This window comes from Heloderma suspectum, chromosome 6, assembly GCF_057233095.1.
Source record: "Heloderma suspectum isolate Gila_16-S chromosome 6, 16-S_ref, whole genome shotgun sequence".
NCBI classification, from domain to species: domain Eukaryota; kingdom Metazoa; phylum Chordata; class Lepidosauria; order Squamata; family Helodermatidae; genus Heloderma; species Heloderma suspectum.
In genome coordinates this window covers 65,848,055-65,873,775 of record NC_139463.1, presented here as the reverse complement: position 1 = coordinate 65,873,775, position 25,721 = coordinate 65,848,055, and the positions used below count along the sequence as shown (strand labels likewise).

The 25,721-nt window shown below is 45.0% G+C and overlaps 1 protein-coding gene across 4 annotated transcripts in view; it reads right to left on the bottom strand.

Annotated features, from left to right (window-relative positions):
* SMARCD2 (SWI/SNF related BAF chromatin remodeling complex subunit D2) overlaps positions 1-25,195 on the bottom strand; it is a 39,744-nt gene extending 14,549 nt beyond the window's left edge. The window contains exons 1-3 of one of the 4 annotated variants that reach the window (XM_084804659.1): positions 24,924-25,195; positions 12,359-12,412; positions 6,138-6,325 (exon numbers count right to left, since the gene is read on the bottom strand). In XM_084804659.1, coding sequence (XP_084660785.1) covers positions 6,138-6,325; positions 12,359-12,412; positions 24,924-25,091 — 410 coding nt within the window. In that variant the 5' untranslated portion in view covers positions 25,092-25,195. Of the gene's footprint in view, positions 1-6,137; positions 6,326-12,358; positions 12,413-18,865; positions 19,002-24,849 lie in introns of those variants that run through there. The other 3 variants (XM_084804662.1, XM_084804661.1, XM_084804660.1) reach the window with 3 other exon arrangements.
* Between the last annotated feature and the right edge of the window lie 526 nt (positions 25,196-25,721).

The window sequence follows — 25,721 nt, the reverse complement described above, 5'->3', positions numbered from 1 at the left end:
TTGATTTGTAATACATCTGAGTATGATGGGCTGTTCAAATTCATATTATGAAACAGATGAATTTGAACTCTGGAAATATCAGTACTTTTAAAAGTATTCCTAGCAGTTGCTTATCCAAACCTTTCCCCCAAACACCCCAAGGGTCACATTTTTTAGAGGCAGCGTATCCACTGGTTGGGTAAGGTTCAGGTCCCTTAAGCTGTATTCTGATTGAGGTTTTTAGGGTACAATCCTATGGATGTTTAGAGAGAGAAAAGTCCTATAACTCTCAGCATGCTCCAGTCAGCATGGCTGGCTGGGGAATGCTGGGAGTTGTAGACCTTTTTTTATATGTGTCTGGGGTTGGGGGGAGAAAAAACACCATATAAATAATTAGGGTAATGGGTATGAAGAAGCAGAAGATGAAGCCAGAGCGGGCTAGGGGGAAGGACCTAGCCTGAATGCAGCCACCCCAACCCTTTCCAGATCCCATCTTAAGAATTTCAGAAGCTTCTCCCACCCGCTTCCAAGCTTGTCATAAGGATTAGAAGTGTACAATCCCATGTACCTGGGAATCAGCCCCACTGAACGTAGTGGGACTTGCCTACAAATACATGTGCATTAAAATTGCAGTTAGCTATGTAGCAGCCTTCAAAGAGCTACCAAATTCAGTAGCACAGGCCAATATTCCACATTCCCTAAATCATTTTGGCCATTTGAACCCAATCTTCCTAAGGAGACTGACTTCAATTATAATATATTCATATATCTGTCCTTCTAAATGTGCATGACGATCAAAATCTGCCACAGAAGTATGAGGAGCTTACAGTTCAGTGTCTCATGGCAGCAAATGTGGCAATAGCAAAACAAAAGAAGGGGGAAGAAAAACCTCGAACACCAACGGAATATTAGTGGTTTTTTGAAATATGGGGTATTGCTTGAATGGAAGACATGACTCATCAGCTTTAAGTTCCAAGTTTCCTTTAAATGTCTCAGGTTTTTTATTTACCTGGGCACCATTTACATGATATGTAGGGTATAGAAGAAGACTGAGGAATAACCCTCTTGAATATAGAGTAAGGGTGCAATCCTACGGGGATGGTGGCCATCCAATGCTGAGCGGGAGGCATGACAGGGGCGACCTTCGCCTCTGCACTCCTCCGGGCTTTTTCACCTGTCTAGCTGAGGTGTCAGGGCGGGGGAGGGAAGGAGGCTGGGGGATTCCTCGTAAGCCAGCCTCCCCAGTCCCCTCCCCTCCCATGGGAATGCCCCCATAACTCTTCACTTTTGCAACCTTGGAGAGGCAGCCGGCAGGTTTCTCTCTGCACCGGCTGCAAGGGGGAGGGGATGGGGAGCTCAGGTTCCTGAGCCCAAGGTCAGAGCACTGACTCCGGCCTTGGACCCAGGAATCCGAACTATCCTATGGGCCCCCAGACGCTGTCTAGGGGCCATAGGACTGCTCTCTAATATGCACATTTATTTAGGTAAACAGAGATAGCAAGGGGAAGAATAACTGTTGAAGAAGGCAATGTGAATAGTGGAAGAAAGTAACTTGTTGTGTATGACCCATAATTACTCTGAATGTTTAACAGATTTGTTGTTAACATAATTCATGGTATTTTTCATTTATTTGTACAGGTTCTATTTATCTATCTTGGGTTATAATATAAAAAATGAAAAGGAAGCAGAAGAGGCAGGACAGGGTATGTTTCGGACCCATACAATGGGAACTGAAATTCTGCCTGGCAGCATCACAGAAAACAGAACAACTCCACCTTTGACTCACTGCAGAAGGAATCCATCTACAGAGCTCAAACTAACCAAGGGAATGAATTCTGGCAGCTGAAATGGCAATCCAGCAAGCCTACAGACTTATCCTCCTTATGCCCTCACTTCCACCATGCAGAACTTAGTCCCTGAAGCCTGGATGCCAGATGTTTGCAGCTGTTTCTTTCTCCATGCAACGCCTCCCTTGGATCAAGCAGGCCGAGGAGAACTTGCCAAGGAACTGAATGTCATTTGCATCCTATTTGTTTTTAAGAACAGCTGGTAAAACCAGGCCAAGCAGGGCCTGTGCGGGGCCAGAGGTATGCATGACAGAAGAACAGATTAAAGTCAAATTCACAGAAGAAGCTTATATAAGCAGAGTCCCCAGTGTAATGAAGCTGAAGGGAGGCAACAACATAGACCAAAATGACAGTGGAAGAGAATGGGCTGCTGCTTAACCTCCATCACCTTAATTTCCCATCGACAAAACATCTCTAAGAGCCACAGAATTCGGACAAGCGGGAGCTAGGTGACCTTAGGCAAACCATGCTTTCCTCAGCCTTTTGCAATAGGGGGATGAGACCCTATAAAGCTGTTTTTTTGAAATAGGTTGTGTGGAGCATTTTGAACACTTGAAATGTGATATATAAATGCTAAATATTATTTTTAAGTGCTTGCTGGGAAAGAGGAGTACATAGAAATTGCTTTTGAAAACTGGATTTGAGCCAATCCTGTCCTGCCCCCCACCCTACCACACTCCCGATTTTCTGTGTTATTTTTCCAACTAACATTTAAGATTCCATGGCTCCAGGAGACCACTGAGCATGCTCAGTCCAAACTGAACCACTTTGGAGAAGGGGGGCTTTAAGTTCTCTTAAGAACTTGGTCACACCTCTTTGATCTTCACAGAAATGTCAGCATGAGGATCACATTGTCTTGTCTGTATTTCTTACTCCCATCTTGAGTCATTCCATTCCAACATTCATGACAGACCAGGAGGCTTGGCAGGGGTTAAAAAGGCCTGGTAAATGTCCTTGTCCAGTTAGTTTTCAGCTAACTGAAAACTGATCTTGAGTAGATTCAAGGTCCCTTGGCCTACCACATCAACACAGTCTCAACAAGTCCTGCTTTTCAGTGCCAGGAATGAGCAGCCACACAAAAGCACCCTGGGGGAGAAATCAGACATCCAGGGAGATAAATAGTTTGCACACAAAATTTGAAACGTGCCTGCCATAGAACTGTCCTAAATCTTGTGGTATTCCTGAACTAATGCTGCTATCATGAACAAGCAGTGAGTATTAGGTCCTTTGATTAGAGAAGTCCATTTTTCTGGATCCCTTAGCAGCTTTTGATACCATCAACCACTGTATAATTCTAGACTGTTTGGCAGGTTGGGAGTAGGTGGTATTTAATAGTGGTTCCAGTCCTACCTATCTGGCAGCTTTCAAAACACAGGGGGATGACTGTTCTGTCCCAGTCAGAACAGAGGAAGTGCCATAGAGTTCCATTCTGTGCCTATGCCTTTTAACCCTACATGAAATTAATGGAGGAAGTCATGAGAGGTTTTGGAATAATGTCATCAGGAACACAATATCTGTTTTTTCAAATTAAAACCCAGCAAGGCAACAGATTGTCTGACCTAGTCTCTTGAATCAGTAATGAGCTTGATGACATGAAATTTAATCCAGATAAGACAGAGATGTAGGTGGGGTCAAATGGAGGGTGAATGGACTATTTTACATGAAATGCAGCTACCTTCCTCCTGAAGAAGCAGGTCTGCAGCTCTGGCCTACACTCCTGAACCTGATCTCTCTCCTGGGCTTTCTTCACATGGAGCTTTTATCCTGTGATTGAGATTGCTCCCTCATGGAAGTTTGTGGGCTCTTTACATGACGCCGTGACCCTCCAGGACGTCTCCTGCACTAAATGTCCTTTGTTCCATTTTTAAATAGATCACAGATAATGAGCTACCAAATTAACTCGTTGTGTTCTTGAGTTCCCTCCGTGAAAAGAGGAAAAGTGGCAAAAAGAGGAGTGAGATCAATGAAAGATAATGGAAGACCCAGATACAGGGAAAAAGAGGGGGAAAGGGGAGAGGGAGTGGGTGAAAAACGGAGTTGTTGTGATCCTGCATTTAAAATGGAAGCAGAAAGCCCCATTTTAAATTCACAATTTTAGGCTGGTGTAGAGATGCCGCTGGTATTTCAGATGGTAGCTTTGTCCTGATGTGCCAGCTGTGTCCTTTCTTTAATGATCGGGACGTTGCCTCCATAACCCATGCTTTGGAAACCTCTGTACTGGACTACTGTAACGAACTCTGCACAGAGCTATTTATGAAGACGGTTTGCAAACTACAACTGTTAAAAAATGTGGCAGGCAGAATTTTAATTGGCCTAGGTTACCGATACCACAACCAGTCCCAAGAGTTTTACATCTATTGTCTGTTTGTTTCCATGCCCCTAAGTGCTGTTTTGATGTTTAAAGCCCTACATGGCTTGGGTCCTGAGCATCTAAAGAAATGCCTCCTCTGGTATGTTCCATCCTTCATGCATGAAGAGTATCCATGGAGACTCTTCTGCTAATACCCCAGCCGTCTGAAATACAGCTGGATGCCGTAACGTCTAGAACCGTCTCACTGGTGGCACCCCAGTAGCAAAATTATCTGCTCAGTGAGGCTGGCTTGCTGTCGTCCTTATTGGCTTTCACACAGCAGGCAAAAACAGTTTCAGTTCAGAATATTTTTTAGATTTTTAATCTAGTGTTCATTAAATTTTAAGACAGGGGATTATTTATTCTGCCATTCTCATTTATTTCTGTATTGTTACAGGTGTTTTACTGATGTTATTTTACTTTATTTATCTTATAAAATAAATAAAAGATTTATTTATCTTATTTTAACCTTTTATTCTGAACCATTTTAATTCTATATTTATTAAATTTCTCAAACACAGGTTGTAACAAATAACACCAGCCCTCCTGAAAGGCCTCCCTCGAGAAGGCCTCTCCTCCTACTTCAACTGTTACCTGCAGTAGCCTTCCCATCAGGCTGCACTGAGGGAGAGCACAACAGGAGCCTCATTGAGCACAATGGGACTTAATTCCGAGTAGACACACATACGCTTGTGCTGGGAAGCGGGGGGGATACAAAGACGGAAACCAGCCCCCATTTTAACTCGCAGGACTTCATTGACCACAATGGGAGTTACTTCTGAGGAGACACTAATGGGTTTGTTGTGGGAAAGAGAGCAGTAAACACAAAGACAGAAACCAGCCCCCAATGTAACCCGCAGGGTATCTATAACCAAGCTGTGAAGAACATACTTCCTAAGGCAATGCATCGGAGCCTTGAGATTGCGCTTAATCACACTTAAGGAATTGGGCTTTAACGTGTGTCATTTCAATTGAGGGGGAATCTCTGTAAGTTCTGATGTGGCCATTCAAAGGCAACCCTCATTGACCACAATGGGAGTTACTTCTGAGGAGACACTAATGGGTTTGTTGTGGGAAAGAGAGCAGTAAACCAGCCCCCATTTTAACACACAGGATCTCTATAAGGGAACTGTGATGTAGTTACTTCCTAAGGCAATGAATCGGAGCCTCAAGATTGCACTTAATCACACTTACGGAATTGGGCTTTAACATGTGCCGTGTCAATTGAGGGGCTTCTCTGTGATTTCTGTGGTCGCTGATAGGGCAAGTCTCATTCAGCACAATGGGAGGAAACACCCCTTGACTGGGGTCACAGTGACAGGCACACCCCTGGGCAGGGCTAGCATACCCGAGCTAAATGCGGGGGTTGAGGCATACAATAGCTATACCGGGGAGAACCCGACTTGAGGAAAAGAATCGGACTTTAAGCAGTCTCAGGAAATCCGTTTTTTCCCTGATAAGCTCCGCGGTGGCTGCTGGATGGCCACGATGTCATGTATCCCTAACGACCTCAACATGCAGCCGACTCGGAGTAAATCGCTGGTGGAAGCACCCCCTGAGAGGGGAGTACCAGTGGCTATTTAGATGGCCAAGGGCACACAAAACCATTTCTTCCTGCACAGGATGCTCCAAAGCATAATCCAAGGGCCTGATATGGTTAAAAAAAAAATTATAGCCCCTGAAGACCATCAACAAAGAAGCTGGAAGTGATCCAGTAAGAACAGGAACTGGCTACTTCGGTGGTGGGGAAGAGGGGAGAGGGTCTCGGAACAAGGGTAAGATGTGGGGAGAAAGAGGTGGTGGCTTAGAAATTGCCCCATTTCCAAATATCACCAATTTGAAACTCTCACATACAGAACAGTAGGCCCTATGGCAGTCGTTTCCTTTGTTCTGCTCTTCCCTCCCCTCCCAACACAGACACACATTCCACCTAAAAGGTCAAACTCCCTTCAAGTTCTTACCCTCGCCTTTGGGTTAGTGATGGAATTGGCTGGGTCTGTGGAGCAAGCAGGCGCTTCCGGAACGGATCCATCATGGTCTGTGGCATTCCAGGCCTCAGTGGAGAAGCTGTTCCATATGGAGACCCTGAGGGGGATCCCACTTGCAATCCTGTCATGGGCATCCGGCCACCAGGCAGCATCCCAGGGCGCTAGCAAGAAAGAACAAAAGGCATTCTAGGAAATCAGGCCATGCACCCACCAGGAGTCCACCCGCAGCAGCCTGGCTGATGTCACTTTGCTTCCCGCAGAAGGGAGAATGCAACAGACAAATCCACATTAAAAACTCAAGCTGTTTAATGGTCTTCCAAAAAAAAATGGGGGTATGTATATTATACAGTGGGGAAACCTAGGAGCCTCTAAGGGAATTTTCAGCACCCTTATAAAACTTCCATTCTCAGAGTAGCCATGACAGTTAAGCCAGTTTAAGTCTGTCGTATAGATGTGCCACCCTAGGAACAGTTGAGCATGATGAGCAGAGTTAACGGAGGATGGCCCACTGTCATAAATTCTATGCCAGAGTGCTAGCTTCTCTTACAGCTGTACCTAAGTTTCCCACATTTACTCTGTGCCATTAAAAAATAGCAGAGATAGTAAACATTTAAGGTAGGTACATGCAGTGGAGGCTGGTGGCCGACCTAACTGGTGGGACTAAGGGTGGGTTAGGAAAGACCGAGGGGGGGGGTCATGGGAGATGGACCCAAGGGGGAGGAAACACAGAAGACAGAGCTGTGATAAAAATATCCTTAAAAAATCTAATTGGACACAGGTAGATCCTTTTAAAAAAGAAAGAATATAACACTGTGCAACCAATTCTTTTTTCTATTCTCCCCCCCCCTTTTTTTAGAATGTTGTAATATTTGAAACTGAGGACTTCAGAGCATGTTGTTATACCTCCAATTTTTATGTTTTTGTTTCTTTTGTTGAAACTCACAATAAAAAATTGATTAAAAAAACCCATTGCGCAACCAAGAAACAAACCAATCTTTTCAAACACACACACACTCACAAATCCATTTTAACACATCAAATCTATTACACACATACTGAACTCAAGAGTCAGTTTTAAAACAAGTACATTTTTAAAAACATTCACAAACAATGCCACACATTGTACAATCAAGAAATAGGTAAGTAATTATTTTGGAGAAGCCAGTTGGGAATGATTTTGGAAACAAGCAAGCAGCATACACATTCTTCTGCCAAGCCAGAGGAAAACATACCATGCCAGGAAAACCAGAGAGTGAGAAATGTTGAATTTCGAAGAAAGCACTGCTCACTAGGGATGTAGGAAAGTCCCTTACCTTTGACGAAAGTTGATTCGCGGTGGGGGGGGAGGCGCTCCGTCCCTCCCCCCGAAATTCTGGCCGGGGGGGAGGCGCCCCGTCCCTCCCGCCGCGAATCCTGTTCTGCTGGGACTGTAAATGGCGGCGGCCATAGCCGCCGCCGTTTGCATCCCTGCAGTCAGCCGTGATAGGCTACGTAAATGTTTACATAGCCTATCACAGCTGAGTTAAAAGAAAAAAAAAACTGTGCGTATGCAAATGGCGGCGCCCATTTGTGTTCCTTATTTTGGCACATGTAGTCTACGTAAACATTTATGTAGACTGTGGCGAAAATAAGGGGAACGCTATTTGCGTTCCCCTTATTTTCACCGTAGTCTACATAAACGTTTACGTAGACTACACGTGCCAAAATAAGGAACGCAAATGGCGGCGCCCATGGGCGCCGCCATTTGTGTATGCGTGGTTTTTTTTTCTTCACTCAGCCGTAATAGGCTACGTAAACATTTACGTAGCCTATCACGGTATTTTTTTAAAATCTAGCCATGATAGGCTATGTAAATGTTTACGTAACCTATCACTTTTTTGGGTTTTTTTTTTTTTTTTACTGGAAATGGCGGTGGCGGCAGCTGGTCGGAAGACTGGCTGCCACCGCACTGCCGCCGCTGCCAGGGACATTCGCACAAGGTAAGTCCCGTCCCGGGGGGGGGGGGGGGGAGTGGCAGACCGTTTCGCCACTGATTTCGGGGGTCGAATGCGCTGGCATTCAGCCTCCCCGAGATTCATGGCGAAATTCTCTGACATCCCTACTGCTCACGTGTATTTTTGCCACACCTGAGAAACCCCCCTTTTTAATGCGACCACTTCTGGGAGACATGTGTTTTAGTCGTTTGGTGTGTGTGCCTTTTTAATCAATTTTTATGGCCGCAGACAGATCCTTAAAAAAAAAGATGCTAGCCACAGAAAAACATGGTTAGAAAAAATTACCCAAGTTGCCATCATACCTGGATTGCTGTGCTGGTGGTGGTTGTTGCTGGCTTCTGCTCTGTCTCTCACAATTGCTCTCCTTGACCTCTTCTCTTAGGGCCAAACTAAACTTTTACTTCAGTGGAAGTGCAGTCCAATTTGGATCAGGATGGTGGCACTCCAGGATGAGGAATTTAAGCTCAACCCCACCTTTTCATACCAAAATTCCACTCCCCCATGAGGGGACTTAAAAAAAGAAAAAGCCCTTCATTTTCCAATGGAGGCTTCCCCGCCCCCCCGGGGTGGTGAGACAGGCAGAAAAATGGGGGGGTATACCCCCACCTCCTAGAGTGCCATGGTCCTAATCTAAATTGGGGCCACACACGCTCACACTGAAGTAAAAAATGTTAGTCCTTACTTACTCTTCTAAGTAAGAGCCTTTACTTGCACCTTCTGTGCAAGTATAAAAGGGATAGGAACCTTAACCTGGGTTAAGTAAGCCAAGATCAGCTGCCTCCTTGCTTTTGGCTACATCTATTTCATTTATTATTTTATTTACATAGTAAATGAGTGGCTACCTCACTCTGAAGCACAGGAAAGAGCGGGCAGACTCTCTCCTTAACTCAGTTGCTAGCTGAATTTAGTGGCCCACAAGGGCACTGGGATGATCCTCCGTTGCATGGGTGGGTGACCTTTTTCTCCCTCATGGGTAATCTGTCAGAGACTGCATGTCGGTGGTGGTTACGGCCAGAGCCAAAAGTGAGTGGGTCCCCCCCTTTTCTTGTTCTGACAACTCTTTTCTCTCTCCCTCTTCTTTCCTGCACAGTGGGAGGGTTGCAAGTTGCCAACCCTGCTCTTCAGGAGCTCAGTGGCTGGAGCACCTGCTTTGCATGGAGAAGGCCCCAGGTTCAATCCCCAGCATCTCCAGGCAGAGCTGGAAAAACTCCTGCCTGAAACCCTGGAGAGCGGTTGCTGCCAGTCAGTGTCAACAACAGTAGGCCACATGGATCACTGGCCTGACTCAGCATAAGGCTGCTTCCTGTGTTCCTCTATTAAGAAGGGCCACCCTAGTCCACCAGATATGCTTTAGACCTAGTACAGTTACAAACAGCAACTTCAACTCACATTTAAGAACCTCCAATTAACCTACTTTTATTAGAGTAAAGCAAAACTTCTGTTTAACAGTGGGTTAGTGGATGGCACGGGTAAGTTAAGTAAGGGCGACTAGAACCCGCGCCCTCAGTTTCAAACAGCATCTCGAGAGAGAAAGGGCAACATGTTTCCTTTTCTTGACAGCGCTTAGCAGGGCCTTCCCCTATCGACGCAGACACTCACACTTTCCGCCACCCTGAGAACAACATGGAACAGGAACCAAAACCAGAGGCAAACCGCAGGCAAGACCCTAGCCTTGCCTGCAAGTTAGATTGCTCTACTTGCACAACGTTCCATCTGCAGAAACTTGTACAGGTTTCGGCTATAGCCATTCTCACTGAACTCCTAGAGAGGCATACACTGCTGATGTAGCATGCTGTGAACCAGAAACCCCCTCCCCCCTGCAAATATCACTTCAACTGTAAAGTCAATAGGCAAATTACTCTGAGTCTCAGTTGCTCACCTTCAATATGGGAGTCATAATCTAAATGGAAGCTGTAAGGACTTCTGGAAACTTATGCAAAGTCTCTTCAACTTTCTAGCATTGAAAACCAAGCATTATTATTCCTTGTTCCTAAGCTGTCTGACCTCCACAACACATTTGGGCAAGAGAGACTGTAAGAGCAATAAGACAATGGAGCCACTTAGCTAGGGAGCTGGTGGGCTCTCCCACACTGGAGGCATTCAAGATGAGGCTGGACAGCCATCTGTCAGGGATGCTTCGACTTGGATTCCTGCACTGAGCAGGGGGTTGGACTCGATGGTCTTATAGGCCCCTTCCAACCCTAATATTCTGTGATTCTGTGATTCTGTGATATCAGGAGCACCTACATCTTATACAAGTCAAACAGCAAGCTCACATCAAGGTGTTCGTCACCAACTCTGGACCATCTAGCACCCCAGGCAAAACAGAATTTCCTACCACCACTACCACTAAGTGACCACAGATTGTGTCTGGGCTCATTAAATCAAATACTATTTCTAGTAATGATTTCAGCACTTATATGCCGCCTTTCAGGGCTAATCTTCTCACAACATATTGAAAACACAGAATTCATTAGAACATAATTGCATTCTATAAAACCACAATCTGAACAGATTATAAAAACAGTTAAGAATGGAGCACTAAAATGCCTATTAAAAGAAGCTTGTAACAGTAAAGTCTTCAAGGCCAGTGTAATAGCCAGTGAGATGGGAGCTTTCTCACGTCCTGTTCCACTGAGGCAAAATATGCACATCTCTTTGGTACCCACTCTCCAGCGAGGGGGTTCTACAGGGTGGGTGAGTGGCAGGTAGGGTTTGGTCTGTTTGTGTGTGTACCTTCATCTCCGACTCCTGATGCTGACACTGCATCCCCAAGAGAGAGAGAGCCTAGCTGCCATTTTGAAAGAGGCACCCTCTGTTTCTCTGTGCTGCCATGGCCTCTTAATATAGTAACTCCTGTGAGAAGAGTACACTAGAGGTTTCTCCAGCTGGCCATTGTTATATTTCTAGTTATCACTGGCAAACAAATTTGTGAATCTCTCTGGCACATTCCTCACCAAGATCTGGGGGCACTTGGGCCTTGTCACCCTCCTGCCTATAGACCAATTAACAGATCCACCCTCTAGAGTGTCATTCTTACAGCCACAGCAACTAGTCAGTCTCTGCTGGAATACACTCTAGTTTTCATGGAGACTCGTTCCATAGGTTTGGACAGGTCCTGCTTATATACCTACTAGACTACTTGCTTCATCTCATTAGAAGGATCTTTGTCCTTTCAACACAGCAAAGCTAGTGGGAAGGGAATTTTCTTTCTTTCCCTACACATCTGCATGCTGCACCCTGCCTAGGATTGCCAGGTGGTTAAAGGGCAGCCTTGAAGCAGAAATGGAAGCAAAATACTGCCCCTTAACATAGCATTTGGACAGGTTAGCCTAGTCTTTCTAAACAAAGCTCTGATGGTGGAGTCAAGAGCCTTGACCTGGCCCACTCTTCCCCCCAGTATTCCAGGGAGCCACTTCTCCAAGGAATAGGATCAGGATCATCAACTGATTACTAAACAAGGCTCTTCACTGTTAACAGTTCTATGCATATCTGTGTAGAAGGAAGGAATTCCTTCCGCTACTAGAAACCAGTGTCAAGAGAAGCTGCACTGCCAACATTTCTTCAGTTAATATAATTATTAAAGACTCACTGAACTAGGCAACCCAAAATCTGCTGGTGGCTGCTAATTTGACTGGAGAATTGCATGCTGGGATTTGGCATCTTTCACAGGTGTCCTCAGCTCAGGTTACACAAGCACTGAGCTTGTTTATAAAGTCCTTGAGGGGCACTAGGTTGCATATGTGCGTGCAAACGCCCCTCCTTCAGAAGGGATTTGCGCTCCCATGCCCTGTGGGATCTGAAACAAGCTCCTACTGCCAAGGAGCTGATGCAGCTGCCAAAGCAACCAAGCCAGCAGGGCAACATTTCAGCCCTCCCCAACAGGCCCAGGCATAGCCTCTAACGCACTGCCACTCCCACACAGAACACAGGCAAAGGGGGCTGGGCAGCACCACACAAACTCCACAGCGAAAGGATTGCCCACAGCCGTGAAAAATGGAGAGAAAGCAATTCAGGAGAGCTGCGAGCATGAGAAGGGGTAGAAGAAAAGTCGAACACAAAAACACTGAAAGAAATGGGACTGTTAGCCTACAGAAACAATGATGAAAGTAGATATATTGGCTGTTTTCAAACATCTGAAATGTGGTCAAACACGACAGAACCACAGTTCTCCAAATCGCACCCCACCCATGAACTCACTCTGTGGTCAAACAAGCCATGCTCTCTCAGCCTCGGCTGCCCTCCTCCTTCAATCTGCAATATGCGATAAAGAGAATTACTAAGGTCAACCGCTTTGAGCACTCAAAATATATAAATGCTAAATATTATTATCCACAAATGGCAATGGTGTAAACTGCCAGAAAAGATTTAGATTGAAACTTAGGATAAACTTCCAGGTATGAGAGCAGCTGCAGAATAAATTGCCTAGAAAGGTTGTGTCATCTTTCCTTGGAGATATTCCAAGCAGAGACTGGGCATGTGTCTGTCACAATGGTTTAGATATGGCCAGAATTAAAGCAGATGACTTGCAGCATGCATCCAGGTCTATGAATCTGGACCAACTTGTGTTGCTGTTAGGTTTAATGAGAGCGTTCTCTCCTACCGTTTCTTCCCTCTTTCCTTTAATCAATTAATATATATTCTGGGCCAAAGTATTCACTTCAGCTGAGGAAAGGGATAAGGTGCAGTTGTCTCCAACATTCTTCATATAATGAAGAATTCTTCATTACTCTGTATTACTCTTCATTACTCTGTCATTGTATGGTTGTGCCATTTTACATAGGGAGATTTTCTTTCTTCACGCCTCTCATCAGCCCCATCATCTCTTCACTGTCCCAAATATTGCCAAATAGGCAAATGTCCCAAATAGGCAAATGGAACTTTTGTAGGGGTCATTTACGAGTAGATGCCTTTTTCTACTATCCACACATTTAAGAGCAAATTCCGCAATCTTCAATACAGGGCCATGTACTATGGAATCCTGCCAATAACCCAGATTTCCCCACCGATGAGATAGTTTCCTGGGAAATTGTTTTGTCATGGTCAAGGTTTTATACATTACATTTTTCAGGGCACATGTGTGACAAGCACATTTGCAAACACCTGTATCATACAGGTTATGCTGACTGAGTGTCCATGTGGCAAACTCTGCGTAGTGTATACAATGGCACCAATAGCCAAAACAAAGGAAAAAGTTTCCCCAGGCCAAATTGGTTGTTCAAACTGATTATAAATCCTGGCACAAGTAAGAGAGAGGATGCATACAAGTACCTTCTCCAGGAATGTGTGGCTTAGTTCATCTGCTTGAATCATTTGCAGTGCATTTGTTTTCTCCTTAAGATTTGGATCATGCAAGTTGATACACAGCAAGCTGATGTGTGGGGATGTTTCTGCCTTCTACTATGGAAGTTGAATTTGATGGCCTCCTAACCCTATGATTTTATGGGCTTCAAATCATTCTGCACACCAGCTTTAACGGAGGTGATTATACATCTGCCTAACTGCTTATTTCACAAATCCACACGCTTCACTAAGCAGTCTTAGTTACATGCTCACCTGACGCCTATTTTTTCTTGCCCCAAGAGGAACACTCAAGTCAGACAGGTGGAAGCCTCAACTGCTACCACCTTCTCCCCAAGGAATTACACAACCATCTGCAGTTTTAGAAAATCTGCTAATTTCTTTATACACCATCCTGTTTACACCAAATGCTTTAGAACCATTTTACTGGCTCCAAAAAATACTGTCCTTCCTGGTCCCTTCCTATTTACAGAATCATAGGGCTGCAGGTGACCAGCAAGTCAAGTAGTCCACCTCCTCCTGTATAAAATTACAAACACAAAAATACCATCTTAAGCTAGCATCTGAAATGACACAGATGGTGTTGCTACTGTGTATAGCGTTTGCTAAATACTGGCTAGAGGGAAAGCAGAAAAGATTGGATCTAGAGGGCACAGAATGAAAAAAAAACACCCAGCCCTATTTTCTGGGGACAGTCTAGTTTCTGCCCCTGGCAAAGCACTGTTCTCATTCTGGATGCTGGAGATGCCATTAAAGATTTTTAGAGTGCACATATACACTACAGAGTTCTTCAGGTTTCAGTCCCTTTCTCCCTCCAGTTTCTAGCAGTTACATCTAAGTGGGAAGGGATGGGCAAATGCATCTTGATTAGTGCAAATGCATAAATGCATGCACATGGACATAAAATGCCAATTCTTGACTAACTTTTCAATCCCCATAATACTTATCCAGACAGTAAATGCTGCTGGATGTATCTGAAATGCAGCTCTATTGTGAGATTAAACACACAGCATAGGCTATTACCAAGGTAATGAATACAGCAAACAGAAAAACACAGAAGAACCTTAAGAGCACTCAGGCTGTGGTCCTTGGTGTAAGAACAGGGATTTTACAAGGACAAGAGACAATCCCTATTTTCATTTGTAAAATATTGGATGGTATGAAAGACAACAAATAAAGTAATTTGTGCCCAGCTTCTTTTGGAGAACTCATCTCCACAGCAACAGTACACCGGCCTCATGGCAAGCAAGTCCCATGGCAAGTGAGTCAGCTCTCCTCCGATGCCAAGCCACAGACAGCAGTTCTCCTGGGAGTTACCAGGCATTGCCCTGTGCTGCTGTTACCAAGGGGCTGTCATAACGAGCAACTTAGTGCAAAGTTAGAGCAGTCTGAGGTCCTTCACAACAGGTGATGCCGTCATCAATCCGCTGCCAAATAGCCACTTCCCTCTAGAAAAGCTGCATTTTCTGAAACTCCTTTTACTCCGACTTTTTTACTGAAAGCAGTTCCCTGGTGGTTTTACCACAGTGTGTCATGTCTCCCCCGCATTAATTCCTGGGCATCCCCCTCTGTGAACTGGCAGTGATGTGGTCAAGGGGATGGGATGCCCCATTCCCTCTTGTTTCCCCAATGGAAGTAGTTTTTCCCATTCCCACTGAGAAAATCCCCAGGAGTGCAGCAGCGACCCCTCACATTACTGCAGTAGTGGGAACACTCATTCACCTTAGGTAACCTGCTTTTAATCTTTAACATATCCCCCCCCATGCATTTCACTCAGAAGAAATAAATCTCACTCCCCTGCAGTGAAACGATTGAAGGCTAACTTTAGTAACTTGCCCTAAAGTGTTCTTTCACTTCTCCATGCTCTCTTAAATCGCTATTGTGATCTTTCAGGTTTATGGGAGCTTCTCATTGCAAGCAGGGAGGAGAAAAGGAGAAAGAGGGGTTGGAAGGGTATGTGTGGAAGCGATAGGCAAAAGTACACACATGGGGAAAAATGGGATGGGAGCAGTAACTCCACAGCAGATTGCTGGGATGCAGCAAAATTAGGGTGGGGGGGGAGCTCTCAGGAGCCTTCAGATGCTAGGGATCTTAGTTTCTTCAAGGAAATCTGCACACACAGGAAAAATTAGTTGCTCTCCATCCATAATGTAGTAGCAGCGGGGAGGCTGGACAGGGGCGGGAAACGAGCCTCTCTCATTGGCTGAGCAGCCCCTGCTGGTTTGATGATGTTCAGTTCTACTCCCCACACCCCACCCAGAAGTACGTTTCAAGTGCTGAAAACCAGATTTTAAAGATACGCTACACTCGGCTTATCTTGCTTTGTGTGTCCCTGACAGACCAAAGCTGATTCCATGAAAATCCAGGTAATACTCCAATGCACTTCTCATTCTGTTGTTGTAAAGATCCCCTTCAAGAGTGTTTGCTGAGTGAGCCAGCATTCACCAGTAAGGGTGTTTTCATGGGTTTTATGCAATTCAAAGTCACTGCTGACAAACCAAGGAAAGAAGAGCAAGTGATAAAGAAAACTTGACATTAGGAGATGAGCCCACAGGAGCACTTGTATATGATATCAAACATTTGGCTCAACTTTAAGGCTCCTCAATATTATCTTCTGCATAAGCCAGGGCAGTTCACCTTGCAGGGTTCTGTACACAGAACTCACTCAAGTGCAGAATTTCAGCTTTAATTAAAAAAAGGAGGGTTCTAGCCCACATTACGAAACATGGAACTACTGTCTGCTAAAGTCTCTAGCATCTGTGCCCTACACCATGGCTTGCCTGCTTTAGATACAGCCCTTAGTCCATCGTCCTACCACACATATTGTTTGCCCATAAGCGCCAAGCCTTCCACAATTCTACCTTTTCCTCCCAGTGTCCAAATTCGTCACACATTATGTTTTATATAAAATGTGTCATTTATGCTGCAATCCTATGACCCCACGGAGGGCATCTCAGGGGACACTGGATATACTGGATCTCACGCCTGAGGGTGATAGATCCAACCTCAGATCCCTGCCTCCCGGCCCCCACAGAAACCTCTATAGTTCTTTTCTCCCTGACATCGTAAGAGGTAAGAAGGGATGGATTGGGGGTGTGACATAGTCTCCAACCAAGCCCCCAACATGGGGGAAAAAATTATGCCAGCACTGGAGCTGGTTTAAATAATTTGCCTCCCATTGGTAGGGAAATAGCTCAACACACTACCACCATCCCTGGAGCGGGAAGGAAAGGAGATACCGCTCTTCCCTCACTTCTGCCTGCCAGCCTGAGCTCTGGAGGGCTTTGGATACGTTGGGGGCTCAATGTCAGAACATTCTGACTCTTCAGGTAGGATTTCCCTGCCCGGCCAAGTTATGCAATAGAAGCAACATGGCTGAAGTGTACTGTTCTGATCAGTTTAACATAAGACAAGTTGTAAAACTAAACAGCTGTCTGTTTAAAGAACATCAACTTTCGAATTACAAAGAACTATTCATCAGAAAGAATGAACAAAAAGGCAACATTTACTGGGTAAGTTAGATAAATCCAGTAAAAAAAACTTTTGACTTAAAGATGCCCACACTCCAATTAATTGGACAGCAGGTGTTCTTAAAAACTATTTTTAATAAAATGCCTATACAAATTGCAGATGGCAAGCACCATCCTAAAAGAGGCTGTTTTCCTTCTCTTAGGGTGCAATCCTATGCACATTTAGACAGAAAAAAGTCCTACAACTCCCAGCATGCCTCAGTCAGCATGCTGGGAACTATAGGACTTTTTTCTGTCTAAACATGCACAGGATTGCACCCTTACAAACAGAAAGCATGCCTTTTCTAAGATGATACCTGTAGTGACACATGTGCATAATCTAAAAACAAAATAAGTTTCTTGCTCCAGAAATATTTTTACCCATAAAGACATTTAACTGAGATACCAATTAATCTACTAAAACTATTATGATTAATCAAGTAAAATGTCTTCATATCATGTTGCAGCCCTAAAAAGGAAGCAAGATATTAAGCGAGAGTGCAGCGTAACCTGAAAGCTTCCATACTCCTACACCACCAGGAGTTGGTTCACTGAGACACGTTGTCTCACCTGTTTTATGTATGCTTTGAGACTACCGTGGCACCTTCTGTCTTACTAATATTTGGGGGCAAAGTACAGAGGAAACATTTCAATCAATACATTCCTCATCATCTCTGCTGCTTTCTTGACTGAAGTGTAAACAGAAACAAAGAAAAAAAAGGAGTCAACATCAACCCCTCTAGCCACAAGCTTGCATGATACTACCCAGCAGGTTCATCAGGCCGATACACGCAAAAACTGCTGCTGTACTTGGCTGCTTCTGTTTCCTGCTTCCTTGTTACAGAACCACCAAGGGAAGTGGAGGGACATGCAGGGGCACACCTCTCTCACTGCTGAAAATGCAGGCCAAACTTGCAAAACATTCTTCCTCTGCAGAGGAAAACTAACGCTTCTCACATGAGGTGCATGCAGTATTCACAAAACATGCGCTTTCTAGAGTCTCTGAAAGCGATGCAATAACCTCAGGTGATAAGCTGCTGCCCTCAGATTCTAACATCCAAGGTCAGTTGCCTGCTGGCCTTTGCTGATGCTTTCATAGCAGCGCAAGCAGGAAGGGACTGCTGAAAAGCTTGCTCCAGTTACAAAATAATAGCGCCAAAAGGGAATGCCAGATCAAGGCAGGATATTCCACGAACCATATAATTCAGATCATGAACAGGATCACATATAGTACACTATAAAAGGTGCCATCTGAGCAGATGACTAGAGCAAGTAAGCCAAAATACAGGGAAATGCCACACCACAAATACAGATTTTAAAAACACGGTCACTATTCAATCTCATTTGAGGAAAAAATCTTGTCTGAATCTAAATCTTAGACCTCATCCAACTTTCCCAAAACGAAGTTATTGGGAGTACAGATCACTCAAAGCAAAATCTTCTCTCTAATTAATGGCAGGCCATGCTGTTCCAAAAGAAGTGACACACTATGTGTGTCTGACGAGACCTGTGATATCAGGTATCTGGAAAGACATTCATGAACCACAATAGAATAAAATAAAGATCATGAAAACTGCTCTGCAACTCCATGAAGACACTGGGCTTTTAAAGCAAGTCAAACAAAGCTATTCTTGCTTGTAAATCCCCCCAAAAGTATCTCTCTCATCTCCTGCCCAATATAACCATATTCCAGGTAGAAAATGTGTATTTGAGGGTTCAAAACAGGTTTTTTTTTTAATTATGAATGCTTTCTCCAGTCCTTTTAACAACAGTAGTTTTGGAGACTCAAATGGCCCAATCCGCACCCAGACACTAAACCGTCTTGAGCTACTTTCTGAAAGTTCATGGCTTGTTTCCATGATTTTATTTATTTTTATTTATTACATTTATATCTCACCTTTAGCTTCAGCAAGGTGATGGCCTCATGTGTTTTCAGACCATGCATGCCCTGGGATCATTCTGAAAGCTGTTCTTGATGTCATTTTATAGGCGAGCATCTAAAGATCTGTGTCCGTGTATGCAAGTAAGCATCACTTATGACTGGTTAACCCTGTGCATTTCCCAGCAAAAAGACACGACAGGCTCCCAAATTCTGGACTTTCTCCAAACTCCCAGATCTGCAGCAAATGAGACAACTGAAGAAACAGCCCAGATATAATACCCTTTTACAACTTTTAACCTCCAATTTGCTTACATGACTTAGACATAAATCCAAAACTGAAGCAAACTAAAAGGAAGCAGAAGAGTCCTGAACAAAACAGGAGATCTTTTCACATCAAACAACTTACTGTTTTAAAAGCCAAGTACACAATGGCTAGGTCCACACATAGCACAAACCCATGGTATGGGTTGTTGAATTCCGAGTTGTCGTGTTGTACAAACTCAGCCACGCTAACAAACCATGGTTTGTTAACCACAAACAATCCAGAAAGAGAACCTATGGCTTGTTGCTGGGTTGTAAACTGGGTTGTTTAGAACATGGGTTGTTGTTACATGTGGACCCAGAACCATGGGTTGTTTCACCAGGCTACAGAGGTAGTAACCCCCACCCTCATTGTACATGCCAGTACTACAGCACTACAAAGGCATTTGGGATACAGGGATGGAGTGGGTGGAGGAGGAGGGAAACAAAGAGCCCAGGGATTGAGAAAACAAACAGTGGTTTAATTGTCTGCCAGACAAACCCTGGGTAGGGTAACACACTATGGGTTATATGCAAACAAGGCAATGGCTGCATTCAGATGTCATACTAAAGTATGGATTTTCAAGTCATGAATGAGCCTAACCTCCCTCTGGGCTCTTGTGATCCTCCCTCCCCTCTCCTCCTCCACCCACAAGTTCAGAAGCTGTCATTTCCACTTTTGCTTAATCACAAATTGCCATGTCATCCAAACCCAGTAAACTGTGGTTAATTTTAACCATGGTTAGTTTCACATAAGCCAACTTCAAACCATGGTTTACAAAGCTGGCTTGCTTGAAACTAGCAGAGGTTAAGAGTAACCAGTTTGTTATGTTCAGGCAACATGGCAAGCTGTGGTTAATCAAAAACTTCCAAACTCCTTCTCCTGCTGCGATGGAGGAGCAGGAAACATGTGAGTGTGGAGGGAGCCTAGGGTTATCCATGCCTCGATAAGCTAAAGTTTAGTGTGATGTCCAAATGTAGCCAATCTGTGCAATGGCTCGAAAGGCAGACATCTTGTTGCTAGCAAAAATTTAGAAAAAATAGTATTTCCTCGTTTCCTCCACAGCAATCTAAAATCAGTTGCTATCAGTTACTATACAAGTTCTCTATAGCTAGGCACTTCCTTATCTTATTTATATTATGTTTTAGTTTGAATTTGTTCAATCATATAACTCTTCGTATGACCCAAGATGTCAAGCTGCTATGAGCCAGGACTGGTTTTTCTTTTGTAAGCGTGTATACAACATTAAAAAAACTAAGATCACGGCATCTGGCCCCATCACTTCCTGGCATATAGAAGGGGAAGAAATGGAAGCAGTGACAGATTTTACTTTCCTGGGCTCCAAGATCACCTCAGATGGTGACTGTAGCCATGAAATTAAAAGACGCTTGCTCCTTGGGAGGAAAGCTATGGCAAACCTAGACAGTATAGTAAGAAGCAGAGACATCACCTTGCCGACAAAGGTCCGTCTAATCAAAGCTATGGTTTTCCCAGTAGCAACATATGGCTGTGAGAGCTGGACTATAAGGAAGGCTGAGCGCTGAAGAATTGATGCTTTCGAACTGTGGTGCTGGAGAAGACTCTTACGAGTCCCCTGGACTGCAAGGAGGTCAGATCAGTCAATCCTAAAGGAAATCAACCCTGAGTGCTCATTAGAAGGACAGATACTGAAGCTGAAGCTCAAATAATATTTACTTGAGCACACTCCAGGAGAGAGCGGACGACAGGAAGGCCTGGCGTGCTATGGTCCATGGGGTCACGAAGAGTCAGACACGACTTAAGGACTGAACAACAACATAGCATACTTTTAGGCATTATACAAACACCAGTAATAATCTGTATGAGGTCAAGATGAAGTTATTGATGAATAATAGCAACCCTTAATTAACAATCCTGAAACTCAAGCTATATCCTATTGCTTTGGGTAAAGTTGCATTATTTTTCAAGCAAGTGATATACCCCCCTTTTCATCTCGAAAACACTTATTTATGAGGTTGGCTATGATTCTTTAAGGAGATTGCACATCTCCACCCCATCTCAAGTTCTTGGAAGAAGATCAACAAACGATCCCATCCCAAACAGAAGACAGACATAAGAGATATGGCACTTTCATATGATGAGAGAAGTAAGATGTCCAGAAATCTGAATTCATAAGGGAGACTTTCTAAAGGTAGAGGGGACAAACTACAGTAAGCAATATTTTAATAAGTGCACTAATTTTAGTTTCTGATCAAGCTAAGTCAAACTGACTCCAAAACTAATGTAAAATATTATTACAGTGCAGTAATTATAGGAAATTAATTCAATGTGGACAAGGATATGGCAGACCTACTAGTAATTCATACAGATTTTTTTAATTTCTTAAGTTCTCTACAATGTTATTGTACTCACTTCTACAACAAATCTTTGAAGAAGAGCCATATTTCCATTTTGTAGGAGACGTAAGGCTGAGAGACTGTGTTGCTCAGGACCATATAATGAGCTCCAAAACCAGGTCTCTTAACCCAAGCCCAACTCTTGAACCACTGGACCATGCTGGCTTTGTTAGTATGAAGATAGAGGTGCACACTAAAGCTGCAATCCAGTGTACATTTACTAGGAAGTAACTCCCGCTTAAATCAATGGGACTACGTTCTGCCCTAAACATGCACAGGATTGTGCTACAAAACACCAATATCTTTGTGGGTGGAATATACATACGCAGCTGATAGGCAGCACAGAACAATGTGTTGTTGTATTTCTGATGCATTGAGTAAAACTCTTTCAACAGAAATTGTTGAGGGTCTTTACAAACCCTCTCAGTGGTCATAGCCAAAACACTTCTTCATCAGATAAGGCAGCAAACCAGCTCAAAATCACCTCAAGAACTTAACTGCTTGAAAGTGTTGCCATTTATGAGGAGGTTTTTGAATAGGTCCTACTGTCTTAGACAGGAAGAAATATTTTGGCCACGACAACTTCCCCTTAAAAAGTATTTTATTCAACACATGTGCAATAAAGACTCCCCCCCATATACTGCATGAGGTGGAGTTTGCCTGCCACCTTTTTCTTTTCCTTTGCTGCTGTTTTGATCCCATGTGTTATTTCCATTGTTTCTGTAGCCTTCTAAAAAATTAGGACAATTAGCCATTCCGCTCATGGTTGGTAGTCTGTGTTTAGCTTGGTGGTTCAGAGGTTCTACAGATTTGATGTACTAAACCTTGTGCTTTGCTCACAAGCATGCTAAGAAAGTATAGGAACAAATCCCCCTTACCATTTTTTTGCATACTACTCCAGGAATAGCAATGATGGCAAAAGAGGAGATGGACCTCTGGTGATAAAAATTTTTTTTCTTGGCTTAGAGGAGCAAACTATAGATAGATCTTCCAGCTTGACTAATGTGGAACACTTCTTATAGTGTGCTTCTCTAAACCAAGAAAAAAAAATCACCAAAAGTCCATTTGCCCTTTTGCCATCATTGCTATGTTCTTTTTCCCTCCCTCACCTGACAGCGTAATACTATCTCTCTGCCTCAAGTACTGCTGAGGAGACAACTCTTCCAATATACAGAGTTGTGCATAAGCAAGGTAGCCGGGGAGGGGGTGGGGGGTGGGACTGCTAATTCTGCTCCAGAAAAGCCCACAAGCCTAAAACTATACGCAGTGGTTGTTAGAAAAATATTTCAGATCCTTCTTCAGGTGAAACTTTGCTGCTTTACATATTCTCTTCTAACTACCCACTTAAGAAATCTGGAAGGGCAGTCTTATTAACTCATGTGGCTCTTTAAGTACAGATAGGAGAGTCCTGATAGGTAAATACAAGCTCTGCCTTTAGAGAACAGCAAGAACCAGTTTTCTGACTGGAGGCTTTCTATCTCTCCACAATCCAAACCTTCAGCACTACGAAGCCACTACAAGACTTTGACAGGCTGCAATCCTAAACACTTACCAGGGCGTAGTAAACCCTACCGAACATAGTGGGACTTTTTTCTGAGCAGACGCGTGCGGAATTGCATTGACAAGCCCACAGTTTGTACCGTGAAGCCTTCCCCTGCCCCAACACAGACACCCCACCTAGGCCTAAGAGAACCCAGCTAGCACAAGCGGAGACTTCAGTGCCCCTCGATGCCCCCACTCCCAGACATCCCACTTCTACTTTTATTTAACTAGATTGTACACTCCACTTTGAAAGTCTGAGGTAGAAAACAACCCCAGACAACCTTTAAAAGCTGTATATTAATTACATCAGTACAAACAAAAGAACCATGAAATTAAAACAAAATATGCTTTTCAAATTAATTCTGGAATTATTGCTATGCTCGGATTTTGACTGGTCTCCAAAGAAAGAGGATGGACAGTTGCTCTTCTTCCACAATCCCCCCTCCCCCAGCAAATATTGTCCTGATATTTCTGCCCCCATTTATCAGGCTGCAACCATCCTAACCCTGGGATGCTCCTCCCAAACACTCCCCCCTTTTTAGATGTCCCCCACAGCTCTTATGTCCCCCCCCAAAGTACACCCTAAACTTATGCTTCCCCCAAAAAAGCCTTTAGTAAGACTTACCCACTTCTCACCCCAAAATCGCTCCTAGCATCTGCCACACTCCCCCACCTGCATGCTCCCTTTCTTGGACCCAAGACACCCCATTGCCCCTCTTCCCGTTTCTGCTGTGGCCCCCTGGCTGTGGAATGAGCTCCATAGAGAGGTTCACCCGGCACCAACGTTGTTCTCCTTCTGGCGTCAGGTGAAGACCTTTTTATTCTCCCAGTATTTTAGCATTTTAGTTTCCTAATCTTTTCGCTCTGGTGTTTTAAATTGGTATTTTAAATCTCTGCATTGCTGCTAGGTTTTATTGTGGTTGTACTGTTATATTGTGGTTTTAAGCTTTCATATTTTATATTGTTTTATGCTGCACCTTGTGGTTTTAATTTTTGTGAACTGCCCAGAGAGCTTTGGCTATGGGGCAGTGAAGAAATGAAATAAAAATAAATAAATAAATTTTAAAAAATTATTTTATTGAGAGTGTGCCTCCTCCTTTACCAACCTGCCTGGTGTCAACAGAGGGCATGTTCCTGGTGGTTCCACATGGACCCAAGGCCCAGTTGGAGTCCACTAGGAAAAGAGCCTTCAGTGTGGTGGGCCCTGTCCTGTGGAATTCCCTACGTTTGGAGGCTGGGCAGGCGCCAACGTTGTGTTCCTTCTGGCGCTGCCTGAAAACACTTATTTCGAGATGTGTGACAAGCCGCCGTTTATTAAATTCGACCTTACTGGAATTTGTCATTTAAAAAAATGTTTTAACAGGTGTTTTATTCTTTTACCTTAGTGGTTCAGCACTCCGAATCTTCTGATGTGGAGCGGCATATAAATATTGTAAATAAATACATTCCCTCCCGGCAACCCACTTTGGGATATACCCTTAGATCAGCTAAGATCAAACCTTTCTGGAATATATATATATATATATATATATTTCCTTAAGTGCCCCCAGATTCCGAATATTCCCTCTCACGCACCAAGGAAAGTCACTGCTTAAGTGCTTTTCTGGACTCGGTCCTAAATGGACGCTCCTTCCAGGACCTGGTATGATCCCTTCACGTATCCCCGACCCTGATCTCCCCCCACCTCCACTTGGCGACCCTCTTCTCGACCCCCCCCCGCCTGACATCCATACAGATCCAACACTTCCCGCGTTCCTACGGCCCCGAAGTCCGCAACGCACCCCGGCGAGCAACAGCCCCGCACTGACACGCGCGCGCACGCGCGCATACACACGTGCGCCGCCCCGCCACCTACTTGGAACTGAGCGGCGTGCCCCATGGGCCGGTACGGGGTGGCCCCGGCCGGGCTGGGCCCTCGCAAGAGCCCGCCTCCCGGCCCGGGCGCCGCGGGGGGAGGGACGGGCGCCGCCGCTCCCGAGGCGGCCGGCGGGGGGGTGAGCGGGAACCCGCCGCGGCCGGCCATGGGGCTCCGGCGGAGGCGGCGCTCGCGAGGGGCAACGGCCGCGGGCGCTCCGAGCGGAGGGAGCGGCGCTGGCGGCTCGACGAAGCGGGCGCCTCAGCACCAGCGCCGGCTCCGCCTCCGGGACCGCCCCGCCAACCGCCGGAGCCCAGCCCGGCCCTGCAGCTGGGGGCGGCGGCGGCGCGGCAGGCAAACAAGCGCCTCTCGGGGCGGGCTGACGTCCCCGCGCGGCCGCTCCGAGGCGCCGAAGAACCGCCTCAGAGGCTGACACGCGAGCCAGTCACGAGGGGAACCCAGCGCGCACACACGCGTCCGACGGGGCGCTCCGAGGCGTGTTGACTTAGAACACACACACACACACACGTGTCTGACGGGGCGCTCCGAGGCGTGTTGACTTGGAACACGCACACAGGTCTGACAGGGTACTCTGAGGCGTGTTTTCTTGGAACGCGCGCGCGGACACGTGTCTGACTGGGCACTCTCAGGCGTGTTTACTTGGAACATTCACATACATCTGACAGCGCACTCTGAGCCGTGTTTACTTGGAACATGCACACAGGTCTGACAGGGTACTCTGAGGCGTGTTTACTTGGAACATTCACATACATCTGACAGGGCACTCTGAGCCGTGTT